General features: G+C 43.9%; 1 protein-coding gene across 3 annotated transcripts in view; it reads left to right on the top strand.

Moving 5' to 3' along the window:
- Window positions 1-19395, top strand: part of RBM33 (RNA binding motif protein 33) — a 130633-nt gene that overhangs the window by 78358 nt on the left and 32880 nt on the right. For all 3 annotated transcript variants that reach the window (XM_073677694.1, XM_073677695.1, XM_073677696.1), the window contains exons 12-16: window positions 292-962; window positions 4767-4937; window positions 5023-5274; window positions 7788-8426; window positions 19054-19371. In XM_073677694.1, coding sequence (XP_073533795.1) covers window positions 292-962; window positions 4767-4937; window positions 5023-5274; window positions 7788-8426; window positions 19054-19371 — 2051 coding nt within the window. The remainder of the gene's footprint in view (window positions 1-291; window positions 963-4766; window positions 4938-5022; window positions 5275-7787; window positions 8427-19053; window positions 19372-19395) is intronic.

Genomic DNA, 19395 nt, shown 5'->3' with positions numbered 1-19395 from the left:
ATCTGCAGCCTTCATTAAATTGTGTGTCCAGTTAATCATGAAAAATTTGGTGAGAGGTCCTATTTAAATGACGATATTTAACGTGTCCTAACTCCTTTAGGGTCGGCTGCACGCTTGTTTAGCTGACTGATTTCTCATAAGAAAGTTGGGCAAGTCCTGCCAAAACTGGTGGGTTTGACCAACTTTACTCTGTGTGTGGGTGGGCTCCTAAACTGTATTGAATGTAACATTTTTTCTCATTCTTTTCACATTTTTGTTATACTTACAACTCTCCTTTTTGTTTCCTCACAGAACCACGGTTTCCCAACCATCATATGTTCAATCAGAGAAATCCTCCTCCTGTTCCTCCTCCACCCCTTATGAATCCCAATCACCCAGTTCCTAACCAAAATGTTCCACCATTCAATCCACCTGGACAGGGTTTTAACCCGCCGCCCCGATTCAGTCAGCCCCAGTCTAACTTTAATCCACCTGGGCCGGGTTCACAACCAGGATTCAACCCACCTGGGCCTCAAGGAGGCTTCAATCAGCCAGGCTTTAACCAACCTGGTCCACAGTCTGGCTTTAATCCACCAGGCCCACAGTCAGGATTTAATCCACCTGGCCCTCAGCCTGTCTTTAACCCTGCAGGTAACCAGCCAGGGTTTAATCAGCCAAATTTTAACCAGCCGGGATTTAATCAGTCTGCACCTCAACCACCGTTTAATCCGCCAGGACTTAACCAGCCTGGTTTCAACCAGTTAAACCCTGGACCACAGGTTGTATTTAACCAACCAGGATCTGGCCTTCAACCAAACTTCCCTCAGCCTGGCCCTCAGCCAGGGTTTAACACCCCAGGGTTTTCTAGAGAGCGTCCTGTTCGCATCAACATACCGCCTCCATTTACCCAACCATCAGGCAACATTAGACCTTTTGCTCCACCAAGACAGCAGTTTCCATCAGGACAAACATTTATTCCCCAGGTTTGTACATATTTGCATCATGCACGGTGTTCAGTTATTGACAGGATTACTTCCTGAAACAGAAATGGTAATAATAATCCATTAGCCGTTGTCCCCCTTCAGAAATCATTTCCCTTAACTCCTTCACTATCTGGCGATTTTTCATTTTTGTTTTTTCTTCCCCTTCTTCCAAGAGCCATAACTTTTTTTTTTCTGGCCATGTGAGGGCTTGTTTGTTGTGGGACGAGTTGTTTTTTTGAACAACACCATTTATTTTACCATATAGTGTACTGGAACACGGGGGGGGGGGGGGGAATTCCAATTTCATTGAACTTGCCAAAAAAAGTTCAATTCCACAATTGTTTTTTTTATTGACCATGTTCACCTATATGGTAAGATTGACCTGGCAATATGATTCCCCAGGTCAGTGCGAATGCGCAGATGCCAAACATAGATAGTTTTTTTTTTTTTTCTTTAGTTTTTTTAATTAGAAAATGATGACAAAAAAAATATTATTATTTTATTTATTTTTTTTACATATTTCCTGAGACTCTACTTTTCATTTTTCAGGAACTGGGACTGCGTGAGGGCTTGTTTTTTTGTGCCCTGATCTGACGTTTTTATTGATACCATTTGGTTTAGATACAATGTTTTGATCACTTGTTATTGCATTTTATTGCGATGTTGCGGCAACCAAGAAAAACCCCTAATACTGGCTATTCTACTTTTTTTCTTGTTACTGTGGACCTTTTTCATTTTAATGTGTAGGTGGCTGGATTTTGTGATACTTATATATTCAGTACTAGTTTAAAAGTTTGGATGCCCCTGTTCATGCAATCATTTTTCTTATTGGAATATGTAAAGACTTAAGAATGAAAAACCACAAAGAAACACACTTGGAAACTAAGGGTAAAGATCCATGCGTGAATCAAACCAGAATGTGGTAAACTTTTGATTCCTCAAAGTACGTACCGTTCTTTAAGCCACGGCCCCACTATCAGTATTTGGTCAGTATTTGGTCAGTATTTTTTCTCAGGAGTGGGAATCAAAACCAGATGAGGAACAATCAGAGAAAAGATATAATAGAAACAAGTCACCAATTCTGCATTTATCACCCACTCCTGGTTTTGGCTCCCACTCCTGAGAAAAAATACTGACCAAATACTGCTTGTGGGGCCGTGGCCTTACTCTGATAACCACTTGACACACCCTTGGCGTTGTCTCTCCCCCAGCAGCTTCATCAGATAGTCACTGGGAAGGGTTTTGCAGGTGTTCCCAGAGGTGCTGAGCACTTCTTGGCTGCTTTGCTTTCACTCTTCGTCCTTCTCATCCCAAACCATGTCAGTTGGGAGGAGGTCGGATGATTGTGGAGGCCAGGTCATCTGACGCAGCCCTCCATCACTTTCCTTCTTGGTCACATAGCTCTTACATAACCTGGAGGTGTGTTCTGGGTTATTTTCCTTTTGCAAAAGAAATAATGTTCTCACGAAGTGTAAATCAGATGGGAGTGCCTGTCATTGCAGAATGCTGGGTATGTGTGCTTTAAAGGGAACCTGTCATGTCCCCAAACGCTATTAAGCTGCAGATAATGGGGTTAATCAACAAATTAATGGCATTACAATGTTACTGAAAGTGTGGCTACATTGAGAAAATGTACTTTTTATTCTTCCTCTTTCAGTCATTGAGGCATGCCCGGAGTGGCTACAGTGAGCAATGGCTGTGCGCATGCCTCAGTACTTTGACAGCTGGCTCTGCAGCTGAACTGTACATCAAAGTGTCGGGGCATGCTCACAGCTGCTGCTCCCAATGCTGTGAGCCATAACTGTAGCCACTCCGGTCACGCCTGTATGACTGGAAGCCAGCGACTCCCAGGAGGTATAAGGCTGTGTGCCCACGTAGCGTTTTTCAAGCGTTTTTGATGCGGAAATTCCGCAGCGGAAACGCTTGTAAAACGCTTGGTAACCCGCACCCCATGGTCCCCAATGGGATTCCGCAAGTTCTATGCACATGCTGCGGATTTTTCCGCAGCGTTTATGCTGCGTTCAAAAATCCGCAGCATGTCATTTAATTTTGCGTTTCCGCAAGCAGAATTGCCTTTGTCCAATGCATAAAAAACGCAAGGCAATTCCGCATGTGGAAAACGCGTGATAAACGCGCGAAAAATGCGCGATAAACGCGTGCGGAATTCCGCATGCTTTTTTCCGGGAGAGGACTTGCAGAAATGAAGCAGAAATTTTCTGCTTCATAAATGCAACGTGGGCACATAGCCTAAAGCTCATTTTCTCCCGGTAGCCATGCTCTCATTAAGGTGGCCGGGACAGCATTGTATCGCTATTAACCTTCTAATGTTTGGTTAATCTGCAGGTTAATAGCATTTGGGAACATGACCTTTTCCTTATAAATTTGTAATAAATCTCCAACAATAGCACTAGAAAACAACCCCGCACCATCACACCTGAACCTCTATGCTATTCGGTGTGCACAAACGCGTGTAAAAACCACCTACTCAGCTTTGCGAGATGTAGAAGAGGTATGGCCTGGCTATTGTTCCTAAAAATCTCAATCTTTCACTCCTCAGACCACAGTACAGATTTCCATTAATCTAGTGTCCAGTCCTTGTGTTGCGTGGCCCAAACATGTCTTTTCTTATTTACAGTCTTCAGTAGTGTCTTTGCTACAGCAGTTTGACCATAATGGTCGGCTCCTCGCAATCTCCTCTGCACAGTTGATGCTGAGATGTCTGCTACTTGATCTTTGGGCATCACTTGAGGACTGTTGTTGTGTGCGATGCTGTTAGTTTGCAGTTTGAACTTATCCTCTGCAGCAGAGCTTACCTCTTGCACTTCTTTTACTAGAGTAGCCCTCATCCGAGCCAGTTTCATCATCACGATTGATGGTTTTCATGGCTGTACTTGAAGATACCTTCAAGGTTCTAGTAATTGTCTGGTTTGACCGACCTTCGTGTCTTTAAGTATTGATGGACTGTCGCTTTTCTTAATTGACTTCTTGCCGTATTGTGGCTTAGAACAATTTTGAGATAGGGCTGTGCACTGTATGGAGCTGTGCACAAACACTGCCTCTGGAAACACTTTCTGAAGGCCATTGGTTCCACAAATGGACTCTTGACGAGGCATTCCTGTCCATTGGAAGTCATTTCAGGTGTCTACATGGCAAAGCTGCTTGAGTGAAAATGCCAAAAAGGTGTAGAGTACAGCTGTCATCAGAGTAAAAGGGGAGGAATCCAACGTTTGATAGATAATCTAGTTTGTGCTATATTTGTTTCTTTACTCTTTGTTTGCATATGTGATTCTTTATGGTTTTGCTGCTTTCAGTCTCAATCTACAATGTGCACATACCAATAAGAACAAGGAAAACCATTGCATGAACAGGTGTGCCCAAACTCTTGCCTGGTAAGAAAGTATTAGTCTCCTCCTGAACTTGTCCCTGCAGCCTTCTTCACAGACGGAGCATGTGACCGGACCTGTCCATCAGTATCTTCATACAAGTGCTGATCACAAATAGTGATGTGTGAACAAAGCCAAAGAAGCTGTTTTTCAGTTGTAGGAGGCAAATGGACAGATCTGGCTAGATGCTCAGCCTTTTTGTGAGGGAGGACGTGGACCTGCCTTATTTATTAGGGAGTGCCACAAAATCAAGTTCCCAGTGCAACTGTTAAAAAAGATAAAATGTCCGGCCCCTTGAACTTCTAGAACTTTAGTTTTTTATATTTTCGAGAATACTTTGTCCATTTTCTTGTGGTTTCCTCTGGTTCATGTGAAGCTAGTTTCTGAGTTCGAACTATGTTTATACCGCACCTTTTTATAGGGCCAAATGCAGCCCCCGATACAGCCATTACACCCACATCACCACCATGGGGTGCCACTGAAACCTCCGATGTCCACCCAACAGCCACTTCCATTCAGAGCACAGACACCCCAGACTCCTACCCACAGAATGCCAGGGCAGCAACGACATGGGCCTCTAAAGCCCCGACAGGTAATATGGCATTCAGAAACACCGTCTTAATCTCATTGCTCTTACATTAAATTCTTCCTGGAACTGTATTTTTTTCCTTTTACAGAATATACCAGGTCAGAATATGGCAAAGATTCACAACCCTCAAACACCGCATCAGAGGAACAGCAATTTAAGAGAGTTGCCCATTGCGCCCCCCAGTTCGGCTGCAGAAATGAACCGGAGACGATCTGCACAGGTTAAACCTCTTGGAACGGCAACACCACAAGCAAAGCCAGAAACTCCTGGCATTGCACAAGCCGGAAAATCTCTGAGCACCCCCATCCCGATTAAGCAAGAACCGAAGATTGAAGAGCAGGTTAGTAGGGTTACACACAGTAGTCAGTAGGGGGAAAGAAGTCCAAATAGTTGGATGAAGTAGGGGTAAATTTCAGAACAAACGATCCCAGAGGAAGGTAAAATCTCTGAAGGCATGTGCCCTAAGAAGAGAAAATGTCTCTTTTGTTCCACAAATATTCGGACTGGATCAATAGTCAGACAGGAATTCTACGTTTCCATAAGCGAGAATATATTGTGTCCTAAGCTTTGTCAGTGAAGGACATAAGTGATCTCATTGATAATCTGGAAATGCTGAGCTTTTCTTATTATTTCTTGGTTTTATGCATGTGTTTAATATTGGCCTGTGCCTTGGTGTAATGCCGTCTGCTGGCTATGCCACAGGGCAATAGCGGGCGATGTAAAATCCATACAACACTTTGATAGCGGTGCAAAAACACCTCTAAAGTAAGGGTGATGGTGGGGGAGAGGATGGGATATAAAGGGTTATTCCTAAATAGGTGTTTTCAGATAGTGATTGTAAATGGTTGCAATTTCACTGCTTGTTAACATTTTCAGATTTAGATATGAACACTTTTTTTTTCCTTTTTTTTCCAGTTTGTTGCCTTGGAAAACGGCCACCACTACTAGAAAGCAGAACATGCCAAGTACTTTACAAGCTCTATTTTTTCGCGCTTGTAAGCACTGTTTTAAACATGACCAAGGTCGCTGGGGTTCGGTGTTGCCTCCTAATCCCTGCCAGCTTCAGCATAGTGCTTGCAAGCTAGACAGCAGATGTGGTCGGTCTCCTAGGCAACGAGCTGTAAACAAAACAAAAAAAATATGTTGAAAGGGTTCATTCCCTTCTAGACGACACCTGCTTAATCAAGTCAGGACATGATAAAAAAATAAAAACTATGGATGCTTATTTCCTACAGCGATGTCGGCACTGCTCTTCCCGGTGGGAGACGTAATGATGTTGTGTCATATGATCACTGCAGCCAATCAGTGACCGTTGGACCAAACCAACAAGTTCTTAAAAGTCCTTTTAGTGCGATTTTGATGCAGTTTTATAATAAAATTCATGGTTGGATTGAAAGTAGGAAAGTTGGAGTCTGCAATCCACCTCTAGTTGTAGGCATCATAAACTGCACCTGACTGCCCGGTGTGAATGAGACCCGTGCATCCTGGATGTCCTGTTTTACTTATTGTACCCTCTCTTTTATTGTTTTTTGTAGCATTTTTTTTGTAGTTTTGCCTCTGTAAAGAAACAAACTTAGCTGACAGATGTTGACTAATAGGGAGGATTAAAGAGGCTTTCTGTTTTGATATTTTTCATGCTTTTTTCCCCCTAGGCCCCTCTATAGTAATAAAAACAAAAATACATGGTGTCAATAAAAAATAGCCACAATAAACATAGAAATTTTAGTTTTTTGACAAGCTGGAAAAAAAGCAAGAAAAGCCAGGTTGTGGCTTGTACTTCTGGTGGGGTATTGAGAAAAGCGGTTTAATGAGTGTTAGTGCCCACTAGGTCCGGGTACCTTCCCACGTAGCGAGAACATAGCACAGTACAGAACGTCTGCTGCGTTTTACACTCCCAGCTTTGTGCACGAACCTTTTGAGATGACAATGCAAACAATATCCGCAGAGTAAACTGCCCCGCGCTGCAGAGTGCTAGCCCAAGCATGTCCGTCTATCCAACAGTGGTCATGTAGATGTGTTACCCTTTGCAGTGCAGCGATACCCGCAGGGACCGTACCCTTAAAATCAACAGGGCTTCTCATACCTGCCCTAATTTAGAGATCTCTCACAGTGACAGATTGTGGTTTCTGATATGTGAGATATTTAATTAGTCCATTACGTTCTGCTTCTGTTAGTCCAACCCATGCTTTATCTGATATTCCTTAGAGATTTTCCATAAGGACCTTGTGTCCCTTGGTGAATCTCCCATTATATAGTAAGACGCCTTGTCCACTTGTCCCCTAATAGACAGTAAACCAGGACCGTGCCTTTGGTTTCTTATTAGAGTGCACGGACCGAGCAAAGGTTATTTGATGCTTATTATTTCCATCCACAGAAGCCACGATCGCGGAATAATAAGTCTTTGTTGTAGACCATTAATATTCCGGCTTTGCAATTGACATGATTTTGATTCTGGAGAAGGGTGCACGAGTTCAAGGTCAGCCTCGCGACTTGTGCTGTTCATTATAAGCAATTATTGTGTGACAAATGAGTTGGAGATCATGCTTTAAAATTCTGTAAGAAAAAAATCAATAGTTCTAATGAAACCTTTTCAGGTCATTTACCTCACTACCTTTGTTAGTTTGTCAGGAGGGAAGGAGATAAAGCGATCTGACAGAAGGCCGCTCGGGTATCTCCATACTTGTTTCATCCTGTATTTATAGAGCGCCGCAAACAATTTCTGTGCGTGTTTAAACTGCCAATGGCAGCCCGATTGTGTGCCGAAAGAGGACGGCAGCACAACCAGGGCTGGAAGAAAACCTCCATGATTGTTGTATTTGATGGAGATTTTTTTTTTTTCTTCTTTCTTTACAGTTTCCCGACGAAGATGAAGAGACTAGAAAATACCGTCTAAAGATTGAAGAGCAGAAGCGCCTAAGAGAAGAGATTTTAAAGCAGAAGGAGCTACGACGGCAGCAACAGGCAGGCGCCAGGAAAAAAGAGCTGCTTGAAAGGCTTTCACAGCAGCATCAGCAGCAGCAAACGCCCAACGCGGCACAGCAGACTCCGGCAGAGGCCGATAAACCCACAGCAAAGGTGGAAAATAACAGTAGTCCAATAATGACTCACGTGACTGAGCAGATCCGGCCAAATGTGAAAAATAGACTGGTATCAAAGAGGCCAGAGACATTGTCCATGGTGACGCCGCAGAAAATCCCCCTGCTGCAGACAGCTGGAGCCAGTGTACCAATGCAGAAGAAAGTGGTTAAGCAGACTGTCCAAAATAGGGTAGCTGGAGAGACCCAGGCAGCAAAAGTGCGACCGCTGCGCCCCGCCGGGTCCGCTGCCCCATTTGGGCAACAACCCATTATGAAAGTGGCTTCAGTTCAGGGGAAGCCGCAGGAACAAAGACCCACAGGGGCCAAGAGAACAGTCATGCAGAGGTCCAACAGCAGCAGTGGCGAACAAGCCCATTTAGCCACCAAAGTCCGTGTAATTAAGTTATCTGGTCCGGTAAGTCCAAAAATTTTTCTCAATAATACATTTTATGTAATAAGTTACCTTTTTAAGGGGCATTCCCAAAATTTATAGAGATCCCAAGGACAGGCTCTGGGTCCTGGGAAGCCTCATGTTGAATGCAGCGGAGGTGCCCATGCTCTGCCTGCTCTCCATTTATTGTCTATAGGACTGGCAGAGAAAGGCGACTAGTGCACTTGGCATTTTCTATCACTGAGAACCAGGGATGGAGCAGAGGTGCACATGAACGTCCTCTCTCTGTTTATTAACCTATATTCTATTCTTTGGGTAGAGTATAAATTTTAGATTCTGGGAATAACCTTTGACCACCCTGATGGACCGCTCTTCTCTTGTGCACTAATATTTAGATCTCTATATACAGGCAGAACGGTAGACACATCCATTCTGACAGCAGTGATAACCTCTATAGTCATTTACACATAAAAGTGCAATCTGACCTCTAGTTTGTTGATCTTCACTTATACACATGAAGCTGAGTATACAGTTTTCCCAGGTCCGAGCTACGGCCGGAGGGGAAATATCCACTGGTTGGTTTGCTGGATGCTTCCAGAGAACTGGAGCAGGTTTTATGCTATAAAGTTGTATTGCCTTGGTTTGTAGCTCGTTTATCACTCTTTTTAGTGGGACGTGTCTTATGATGCGTACATGTGAAATGTCCGTGTGTCTTTAGCCTGCAATGTAACAGGTACATAGATGACTGTTCCACCATGCTGTAAGGAAGACATTGGATGCCACACATTTCCGGGGAGCTGTGGGGTTCCCATACTATGATGCTTTGTTTTTTGAGTGAGCTAATACTTACATAGGAATCGCACAACCATAAGTGAGTTTTGGACTCCAGTGCAGGGTTCGAGTCTGAACCTTATTTTGTCCAATGTTTTGTGCCGTATACTGGTTCATGCTACCTCCTGCTATTGAAAGGCGGCGTAGGCTGTGTGTGGGCGCCGGGGCGGCGTGGGCGGCGTAGGCTGTGTGTGGGCGCCGGGGCGGCGTAGGCTGTGTGTGGGCGCCGGGGCGGCGTAGGCTGTGTGTGGGCGCCGGGGCGGCGTAGGCTGTGTGTGGGCGCCGGGGCGGCGTAGGCTGTGTATGGGCGCCGGGGCGGCGTCTGACGGCTCCTTGCTGAACATATTCCATGAGATAACATTTCGCTGTGTATTTGGGATCCCAAAAGCTGCCAGACGTGTGATCCCTTACCGGGGTATTCCACCTGTGTCGGATCGTAATACATGGCACCTGTCATCCGTGGGCTATTACAGCATCTGTTTATTGGGTGTGACATATGACACATCTGTCCGCCATAGGCAGTAATGGCACCTGTTTAATGGCCATATTATGGACTGCTATGACGTTTTAGTTAAACAAATGCCATATATTGACATCTCACTCATAATGTTCCTATAAATAAAAGTGCATTTTTTTTCAGGGTCACATGAACGACCCTTTAACACTTTAACTGAGCATCCTTCTGTAGGCTTGTTCATATGAGAGCCCCCATAATGATATCCGCCATCTGGACACAGACCCCTCCAAGGCTAGACATGGAGTATTGCCTGTTACTCTGGGGGTCATGGGAAAATACAATCAGGAGCTGCCTCTTCCCGATATGTGGGATGTCTCCCTTGCTATTTTCGTTTATCGGTTCTCTGTAGACTTATCAGTAACATAAAAGCGCACAGATGCCCCCGCACTTTGTGCATGTCATCGAGTTGAGGGTCTGCGTGGATTTAAGAAAAGATCAGCGGCCAATTGAATGCGAGGAAGAGTGACAGACGCCAGCGGGGAGCGAGTAGGAAAGCCTTCCTGGCAGACGGATGGTGATTTAATTGTGCCCACCTCTCCAGGATGTCACTGCTCTCCACACATTTTAGATTGATCACCCTTATGTTTTCAAAGATATTTAACCCCATAGGACAACTGGAGAAATTGGGAGATAGCGACGCTGGGAGAGTCTAGTGTAGAGTTTATCTACTAAGACTTTAGGACCCTATATCTCAAGGAAAATATTAATCAATCACTCTCCACGGCAAATCTAAGTCACAATACTGATGATTATTGCTGAAAATTGTGCTGCAGACGAAAGGAAACCCCACAGAGATCCTTCCTTAAGGCCACTGGGCAGAAATCTGTCCTCTAGATTAATACATTACCTTTGCTTCAATAAGCATATTCTCAAAATGGAAAGGCCATTCGCCACATTATCTTGTCTGCTCAGGTTTGGGAAACGTTTTTTTTTTTTTTTTTCTCTGTTAAATATTAATTTCCTTATTTAATTACGTCCACCGTCCTTTCCCATCTGTTTTTTGATGATGACTAATATGTATCAGGTCGAGCTCGTTAAAATGATTGTCCAGCTCAAAAGAAAAAAACAAACCATGTAAATGTGTTTAAAATAGCAAAATATACTATTTAATATACTTGTATTAAGAAACTGCTGCAAAATCTAAATATTAGTCGACCTCTTGGCTTGGGGTGGAGACTAGAAAACTTACTGTGTCGACATATAACTAGTACTAATGGTGAAGGGGGCTGACCGGCTCATTTAAGTAGCTAAACCAGCCCCCTTCCCAGTCTATGCATCAAAGGTGACAAAGAAGCCAGTTTGCCTAAAGTGGTTTTCCAAGCTTAAAGGGCTATCCCAACCTCCAAGATGCTCTCTCAATATGTATGAGGTGTAATAATAATTATAATATTAGCAAATACCTCCAATTACAAATGTATAGTTCTTCTGATTCGCTATGTTGCTTACCCCATGTGCTGGGCATTGGGTATCCATGGTTATGACCACTAACAACTAACTGTCACTATATGAGTAACCGTAACCAAGGATACCCAAGTTATTGCAATGCCCTGCACATGAGGTAAGCGACATAGTGAATCAGAAGAACTATACCTCATTTCTAATTGGGGGGATTTGGTAATATTATTACACCTACTACATATTGGGATAGGAACCCCTTTAATTATTCGAAGTGGGTCTGTCTCCTTATGTCACTAGTCACGTGACGACATAGGAAATATTCTAATTTGTCGACCTAAAGCTTCCGGGGCTGACACCTGGACATGGGCCGCCTTTGTTAATTGAAGTACATGAATAAATTTGTATATTTTGTTAACATTTATAGTTTTTTTTCCCCCAAAAATGGATAACTCGTTTAGGCTGGGGCTGCACAGTGATTTTGGCCATGACACGGGTTGTGCAGCCAAAAATCTCTGCCACTGCTACATTGCTGCCTAAAGCCGGTGATTGGGGTCGAATTGCGACCCTGAGGGTAACACGACAAGCAAGTCGCAGAAAATCCAACCGGATCTGACTTTTTATGACTTGCTTGCCGCAGGAGCTTAGGGATCACTATGTGATGCAGCAGCACATGGCCATCTATGGTCTCCGTCTAGCCCAGACTTAATGGAACTTTTGCATTTTTTTTTTCTTTTTCTTTTTCTTTTTTCTCCTTGTAAAATTCTTCTGACCATTACAATTTGTGCGGCTTTGAGAAAAGACCTCATTGTGCTGTTCTGCTATTCCAGGAAATGTAGGTGAAAATTGACAATGTTGCGTTTTCTCCCACCTTCTTTATTTGACACATCTTTATAGCAAAGGAATTAGTAATGCCCAGTTGTCATTTATTTATACATTTCCAGGAAGGATAATAGAGGAACTGTTGGATGAATCATTCTGAGAAAAGTTGCTCCTGAATTGTCTAAGCAAAAAAAAAAAAAACATTTCCCTTACTTTAAAGTCAGGAGAGCTTACATGTTCTCCATTAAAGGGGTTTCTCACCAGTAAATGTATTTATTGCCCAGGTCATGAAACCTTAACAACTTGCGATTTGTGTATAAAAAAAGTTAATCCTAAAAGGAAATCTGTCACCTGCTTTTATCTACATAATGTTAGAGCATCATAATGTAGAGATGGAGACCCTGATTCCAGCGATGTCACTTACTGGGCTGCTTGTTGTAGTTTTGATAAAATCACTGGAAATTAGCAGAAAATTATCACTAGATGACTAGTAACACTGCTGCCATGTGGTCCAACCACGCCCCCACTACTGATTGGCTGCTTTCTGCCTATGCACAGTGTACACAGAAAGCTGCCAATCAGTGGTGTGGGCGGGGTTATGCATAGCTCAGTATTCAGAGAACTGCTACATCTGCAGCAAATAAAACAGTTTTTAATCAAAATTGCAGCAAGCGATCCAGTTAAGTTAGTGACACACTGCTATAATCCGGGTCTCTGACCCTACCTTATGCTGCTCTCAGATGGGATAGGAAATACCTGCTGACAGATTCCCTTTAAAGAACAGCCATTAACTTGCACAGTATGGCGCCACCTGGTGTTCAAAGTGTATATCAATATGCCTGCCCACCTAATGAGCAGAGTGCTGGTTGGCAGGGAGACCTAGTCATTCTCCCTACTTTTGGGTCCTCATTTCTGTTCTCGACATGATTTTCTGTGCGCTGAACAGAGGCCTATAGAAGCTGCTTCTGCGCGGCTTGTCTGGGAAGGGGCAGAGCAAGTGCAGCACAGCAATATACAATAAAGCACCAAAACTGCTCCTTTACTATGGACTCGAGAGCAGGCAGGTATTATTTCTCTTCATTGCTCCAGACTGTATTGTAAAATTATCTAACTATCTGCAGGGAAACTTATTTTCTTTATATTTTCCATTGTCAGATGATGAAGATGACTTACTAGTTATTCACAAGTGCCAGAGGGTCAAGACCAACGGTGGCGATGTGGTATACGGTGAAAGACATACACAGGGCATTTAAGGGGTATTGGGAGTATAGACGGGAGACTGAGAAATGGCTGATGTGACACCAGATTGAGTGACAGGCTGGCAAGGATGGAGTACAGCGGTTTGTAACCAGACAGCCTGCCCCGGTTTCATGTTGCCCATAGTTTGGGCAGCATGGATATTAAGTTGATAGTGTGGAGGGGTCCTCTGAAATCCATGAGGGACCTGACATGTTCTGCATCATACAAGACAACCATTCATTCCAATGAGTTGCATGTAATTCCTAATTTCCCCTGTGGAGGCAGTGCTGAGAAATTGAACACTTACTGAAAGTTTTCTCCATAAAAAGCAGCAGATCGTTAGGGGTCCAAGCAAGGGGGCCCTTTGTGCTCAGGTTACTACCAAAGGACCCCTCCAACAAGTACATGTCCTCAGCCACCCGTTCGTGGAAGTTGGGTTAATAGTTCCGATGTGACAGGTGGGCATGATCTGAGGCTGGTGTACGTGACTGTGGCAGGATATAGGTCCCTGTGCACTGGATGTCGCTCAGTCATCAGTTCATCGTCATGCCTGGAACATTACTTTTCTCACCCCCCAATGTGGTGACTTTCCTATGGGCACAGGATCGTCAGCATTTTTGCTGCAGTTCTGCGCCCACTCCCTCTCGCGTTCACTTCTGGATAGGTGCTGCACCTGACGGGGAGACTCGCGTCCTATAATACATTGTTCAGAGACGGCGTGCTGGCAGAGATTTCCCATCTGCTATTTCATCTTCCTGACTGGTTGGGGAACGTGTTTATTGCGAGGCCACATCATTGTCAGACCTCATAGAAATCTGTGTCGTTAGATTTGCGAGATCAGTAACAGCGGCGCTGACAGCGAGGTACTGGCCTTATCACAGCCGCATTCAGAGGCGGCTGCCCTGGGACAGCGCTCCGGTGTCCTGCTGTGTATCCTCACAATGTTATCTGTCCTCTCAATATGCACTATCAAATGTCTGTCATGAACACCGAAATTAATTTAATGTCACCTGAAGACATGCAATTAATCTTTTCTGAGGTTTTCATAATACCTTTATAGAAAGAGGAGTCTGTTTGGAGGATTTGGATTTTGGGGCTTAGAAAAAGATAAGGGAAATTAATTTTTTCATCGGGGTTAATGCCGGCGACAATAGTCTGAGCGAGGCGCTTTGGGAATTTGTCAAGTGTTGTCACTTCAGAATAATGCCGCTTAACGTCTCCTAGTTGTAATCAAGAGATGTGATTTCTGTTGAGAGGGATTAATCAATTTGCTCAGCTCTGGATGGATGTCGCCAGTATCTCTTCTTGGGGTTCGAGAGGGAAAATAAGATTTGATCTGTCAAATTGCGGGAAGCTGACAGCAACAGCACTTTGTATCCAAACTGAAGGCTCGGCCGCGCTCTTCATCTTCATCGTAGACGCTCTACGCTATGAGCTATTGAAAACATCTTTATTTTTCGATCACGCAGACGGATGAGATTTCTTTAGTGTACGGTGAGCGGAAGCCGCTGTTCTTTTCAGTGCCGTCATTTCACCTTATTTGTGAGCCGCTTACTTGTCACATTTTTCATTTAAAGCACATTCAGTCCTGAAAAGTCCTTATGTTGCCCTCTTTAATAAAAAGAAAAGTGTATATTTGTATTTTTGTTAGTGATTTTTGGGAAAACCATTATTATTGACCATCCCATTGTCAATGACCCAGCTTTCCTGGAGCCCTGAAAAGCCCATTTTCCAAGTTACCGGCCATATAATATTTCCACATGATGAGGCACTTTTGACATTCGGGGCTCTTGCATTTTTAGTTGTGACTATTTGCTAAGCTTTTTTTTCTTTTAAATGCTTTTAATGCAATAAAAAATAAGCCACATTTTAAAGGGAACATGTATTTTTTAATTTAAGGGGTCATCCACCTGTGCTGCCCCTCTACAGCATATCCTGCATCACTCGCCATTCTCCGTGCTTGTATACAGTACAGACCAAAAGTTTGGACACACCTTCTCATTTAAAGATGTTTCTGTATTTTCATGACTATGAAAATTGTACATTCACACTGAAGGCATCAAAACTATGAATTAACACATGTGGCATTATATACTTAACAAAAAAGTGTGAAACAGCTGAAAATATGTCTTATATTCTAGGTTCTTCAAAGTAGCCACCTTTTGCTTTGATGACTGCTTTGCACACTCTTGACATTCTCTTGATGAGCTTCAAGAGGTAGTCACCGGAAATGGTCTTCCAACAATCTTGAAGGAGTTCCCAGAGATGCTTAGCACTTGTTGGCCCTTTTGCCTTCACTCTGCGGTCCAGCTCACCCCAAACCATCTCGATTGGGTTCAAGTTTGGTGACTGTGGAGGCCAAGTCATCTGGCGTAGCACCCCATCACTCTCCTTCTTGGTCAAATAGCCCTTACACAGCCTGGAGGTGTTTTTGGGGTCATTGTCCTGTTGAAAAATAAATGATGGTCCAACAAAACGCAAACCGGATGGAATAGCATGCCGCTGCAAGATGCTGTGGTAGCCATGCTGGTTCAGTATGCCTTCAATTTTGAATAAATCCCCAACAGTGTCACCAGCAAAGCACCCCCACACCATCACACCTCCTCCTCCATGCTTCACGGTGGGAACCAGGCAAGTAGAGTCCATCCGTTCACCTTTTCTGCGTCGCACAAAGACACAATGGTTGGAACCAAAGATCTCCAAATTTGGACTCATCAGACCAAAGCACAGATTTTCACTGGTCTAATGTCCATTCCTTGTGTTCTTTAGCCCAAACAAGTCTCTTCTGCTTGTTGCCTGTCCTTAGAAGTGGTTTCCTAGCAGCTATTTTACCATGAAGGCCTGCTGCACAAAGTCTCCTCTTAACAGTTGTTGAAGAGATGTGTCTGCTGCTAGAAGTCTGTGTGGCATTGACCTGGTCTCTAATCTGAGCTGCTGTTAACCTGCGATTTCTGTGGCTGGTGACTCGGATAAACGTATCCTCAGAAGCAGAGGTGACTCTTGGTCTTCCTTTCCTGGGGCAGTCCTCATGTGAACCAGTTTCTTTGTAGCGCTTGATGGTTTTTGCAACTGCACTTGGGGACACTTTCAAAGTTTTCCCAATTTTTCGGACTGACTGACCTTCATTTCTTAAAGTAATGATGGCCTCTCGTTTTTCTTTACTTAGCTGCTTTTTTCTTGCCATAATACAAATTCTAACAGTCTATTCAGTAGGACTATCAGCTGTGTATCCACCAGACTTCTGTACAACACAACTGATGGTCCCAACCCCATTTATAAGGCAAGAAATCCCACTTATTAAACCTGACAGGGCACACCTGTGAAGTGAAAACCATTTCCGGTGACTACCTCTTGAAGCTCATCAAGAGAATGCCAAGAGTGTGCAAATCAGTCATCAAAGCAAAAGGTGCCTACTTTGAAGAACCTAGAATATAAGGCATATTTTCAGTTGTTTCACACTTTTTTGTTAAGTATATAATTCCACATGTGTTAATTCATAGTTTTGATGCCTTCAGTGTGAATGTACAATTTTCATAGTCACGAAAATGCAGAAAAATCTTTAAATGAGAAGGTGTGTCCAAACTTTTGGTCTGTACTGTATATGCACATGTAGATTTTCATTTTTTAATGTTATTTTCTCTTGCTCTGTATTGTGAGATCGGACAGCCTATTGACCCCCCAAATGGTACCAATGTGGCTAGAGTCGCAGCACAGGTCGTGCAGCCAAAGATCACATTGAAGAATCTCAATGTGGGGAGTCGCGTTGAAGCATCTCAATGTGGGGAGTCGCGTTGAAGCATCTCAATGTGGGGAGTCGCGTTGAAGCATCTCAATGTGGGGAGTCGCGTTGAAGCATCTCAATGTGGGGAGTCGCGTTGAAGCATCTCAATGTGGGGAGTCGCGTTGAAGCATCTCAATGTGGGGAGTCGCGTTGAAGCATCTCAATGTGGGGAGTCGCGTTGAAGCATCTCAATGTGGGGAGTCGCGTTGAAGCATCTCAATGTGGGGAGTCGCGTTGAAGCATCTCAATGTGGGGAGTCGCGTTGAAGCATCTCAATGTGGGGAGTCGCGTTGAAGCATCTCAATGTGGGGAGTCGCGTTGAAGCATCTCAATGTGGGGAGTCGCGTTGAAGCATCTCAATGTGGGGAGTCGCGTTGAAGCATCTCAATGTGGGGAGTCGCGTTGAAGCATCTCAATGTGGGGAGTCGCGTTGAAGCATCTCAATGTGGGGAGTCGCGTTGAAGCATCTCAATGTGGGGAGTCGCGTTGAAGCATCTCAATGTGGGGAGTCGCGTTGAAAGTGTTGCAACTAGTGGCGCACAGTCTTTGGCCGCACGACCACCAAAAGACATCATGTGGCTGATGCAACTTGTCCTGCAAAAATAAAAAAAAACCTCTCCCATAACTATTAAGCGAAAACTAGGAGTCAAGGTTTTTTTTTTTTTTCTAATATATGCTTGGTAACAACATAGCTGTACTGACCCGTAGAACAAAGTTACAAGGTCATTTTTGTCATTTTTACGTCAAATCCAACATTGTATAAATAAACCTCTAAACCTTCAGATTTGTTGCCTTCTTTTTCCATTTGTACCCCACTTGATTCTTTTTTTATTCCGGTTTTCCATTACATTGTATGGTAAATTGTATTTTAAATGCAACTTTCCCCACTGTAAACTATCCCTCATATGGCTGTCGATGGGAAAATAAAAAAAAAGTAGTTTCTCTTGAAAGGGCAGCAGGGAAAATGAGAAATTATCTGTAATTTACTCATTTTATCATTCCATTATTTTTAGGGACAAAGGCATTTTCTATCCTCTCGTCATAGGTGCACTGATTTTGCATCCAAAGCCATTGATTGTATAAAGCTGGTTTATACCACCTGACTGGCGGCAATAAATGACTTTGTCTGCTCCATATTTGCTGATCAGCAGTCACTTCATAGCCTTAGGCAGGCAGACCGCCTTATAGATGCACTCGGGACATCAGTAGTAGACCGCTTAGTGCACATAGGCTGCCCGTGTTCTCGGCAGCACAGGTCCTGTTTACACAGTATGATGTGCTGCCGAGAACGATGATCTTTTAAAAAAGTTAAAAGATCATTTCAGCGTTTTGCTCGCTCATCAGGCGATCAGTGCCCTGTTTAGACTGCGTGATTGTTGGGAAAAGTGGGTTCCTAGAAGCGCTCTTTCTTCATAACTGAACCTTAAGGCAGACCATAAACATTAGATGGCTGTCGGTCAGACGATGCTTTGTTCGGCCAACAGCCAACCTGTGTTCTCTATGAAAAGCCACCAAATGACCCGTCGGCCGGCCAATTATCTCAGGGAGAACAATGCAAGCTGTAGTCCGAAATCGGACACGCACGATACAGATGTCTACCAACCATCAGTCTTCCAGTTCCACCTACACATTAGACCATCAGCCGAATTTGTCGATATCAGTGGGTTAAGCCGACACTAGTCTGATATATACGCAGGGCTGTGTAGTCGGTAAGCCAAACCTCCGACTCCTAAATTGCCAAGACACCAACTCCGACTCCACGGCTCCGACTCACTCATACATGGCTCATGTTTAAGTGATAAATTTACTGTAGCACAGATTAATCTCAGCTAAAAGTCTAGACCCTTCATAACTTTCCCAAATTCTTATGGAAAGAAATATTCCCCACAAACTGCATTGCACTACTGTACCCAATTTACTATATATTTTAGGAGTCAGTCAGTCCATTTTATACAGACTCCGACTCCACAGCCCTGTATATACGGGGCCTTAAGTTAACAGCCTTGTTGTCGATGTTGATTCGGTATTTAATAAATGCAAGTTTTCATTTTCATTTCCTCTACTAGGGGGAGAATGTATCTCTGCAGGCTTCAGAGGGCAGTCCGCAAGTGCAGGTAGCCCACCCCAGAGTCCAGCCTCAGCAGAGAATACCACCTCAGCAAAGGCCGCAGTTTCAACAGCGGATTCAACAGAAAACCGGGCCGGTGCGGAAAGTGACGCTGGGGCAAGGAAGCGTTCATCAGCAGCAGAATCTGCCCTTTCCGCAGCAGAATCTACCATTTCCGCAGCAGTATCAAGTCAAAGCGCGTCCGATGTCTTCACTGACGGAGCCCACATCCCCCCATGTCCTGAATACTATGCACAGACAGCATCTACCAAATAAGGTACAGTGTGAATGCGTGCTGGCG

Source organism: Phyllobates terribilis, unplaced genomic scaffold (assembly GCF_046119375.1).
Source record: "Phyllobates terribilis strain yellow unplaced genomic scaffold, ASM4611937v1 Scaffold_4__5_contigs__length_816908805, whole genome shotgun sequence".
Taxonomy (NCBI): domain Eukaryota; kingdom Metazoa; phylum Chordata; class Amphibia; order Anura; family Dendrobatidae; genus Phyllobates; species Phyllobates terribilis.
This window is presented reverse-complemented; position numbering and strand designations above follow the sequence as displayed.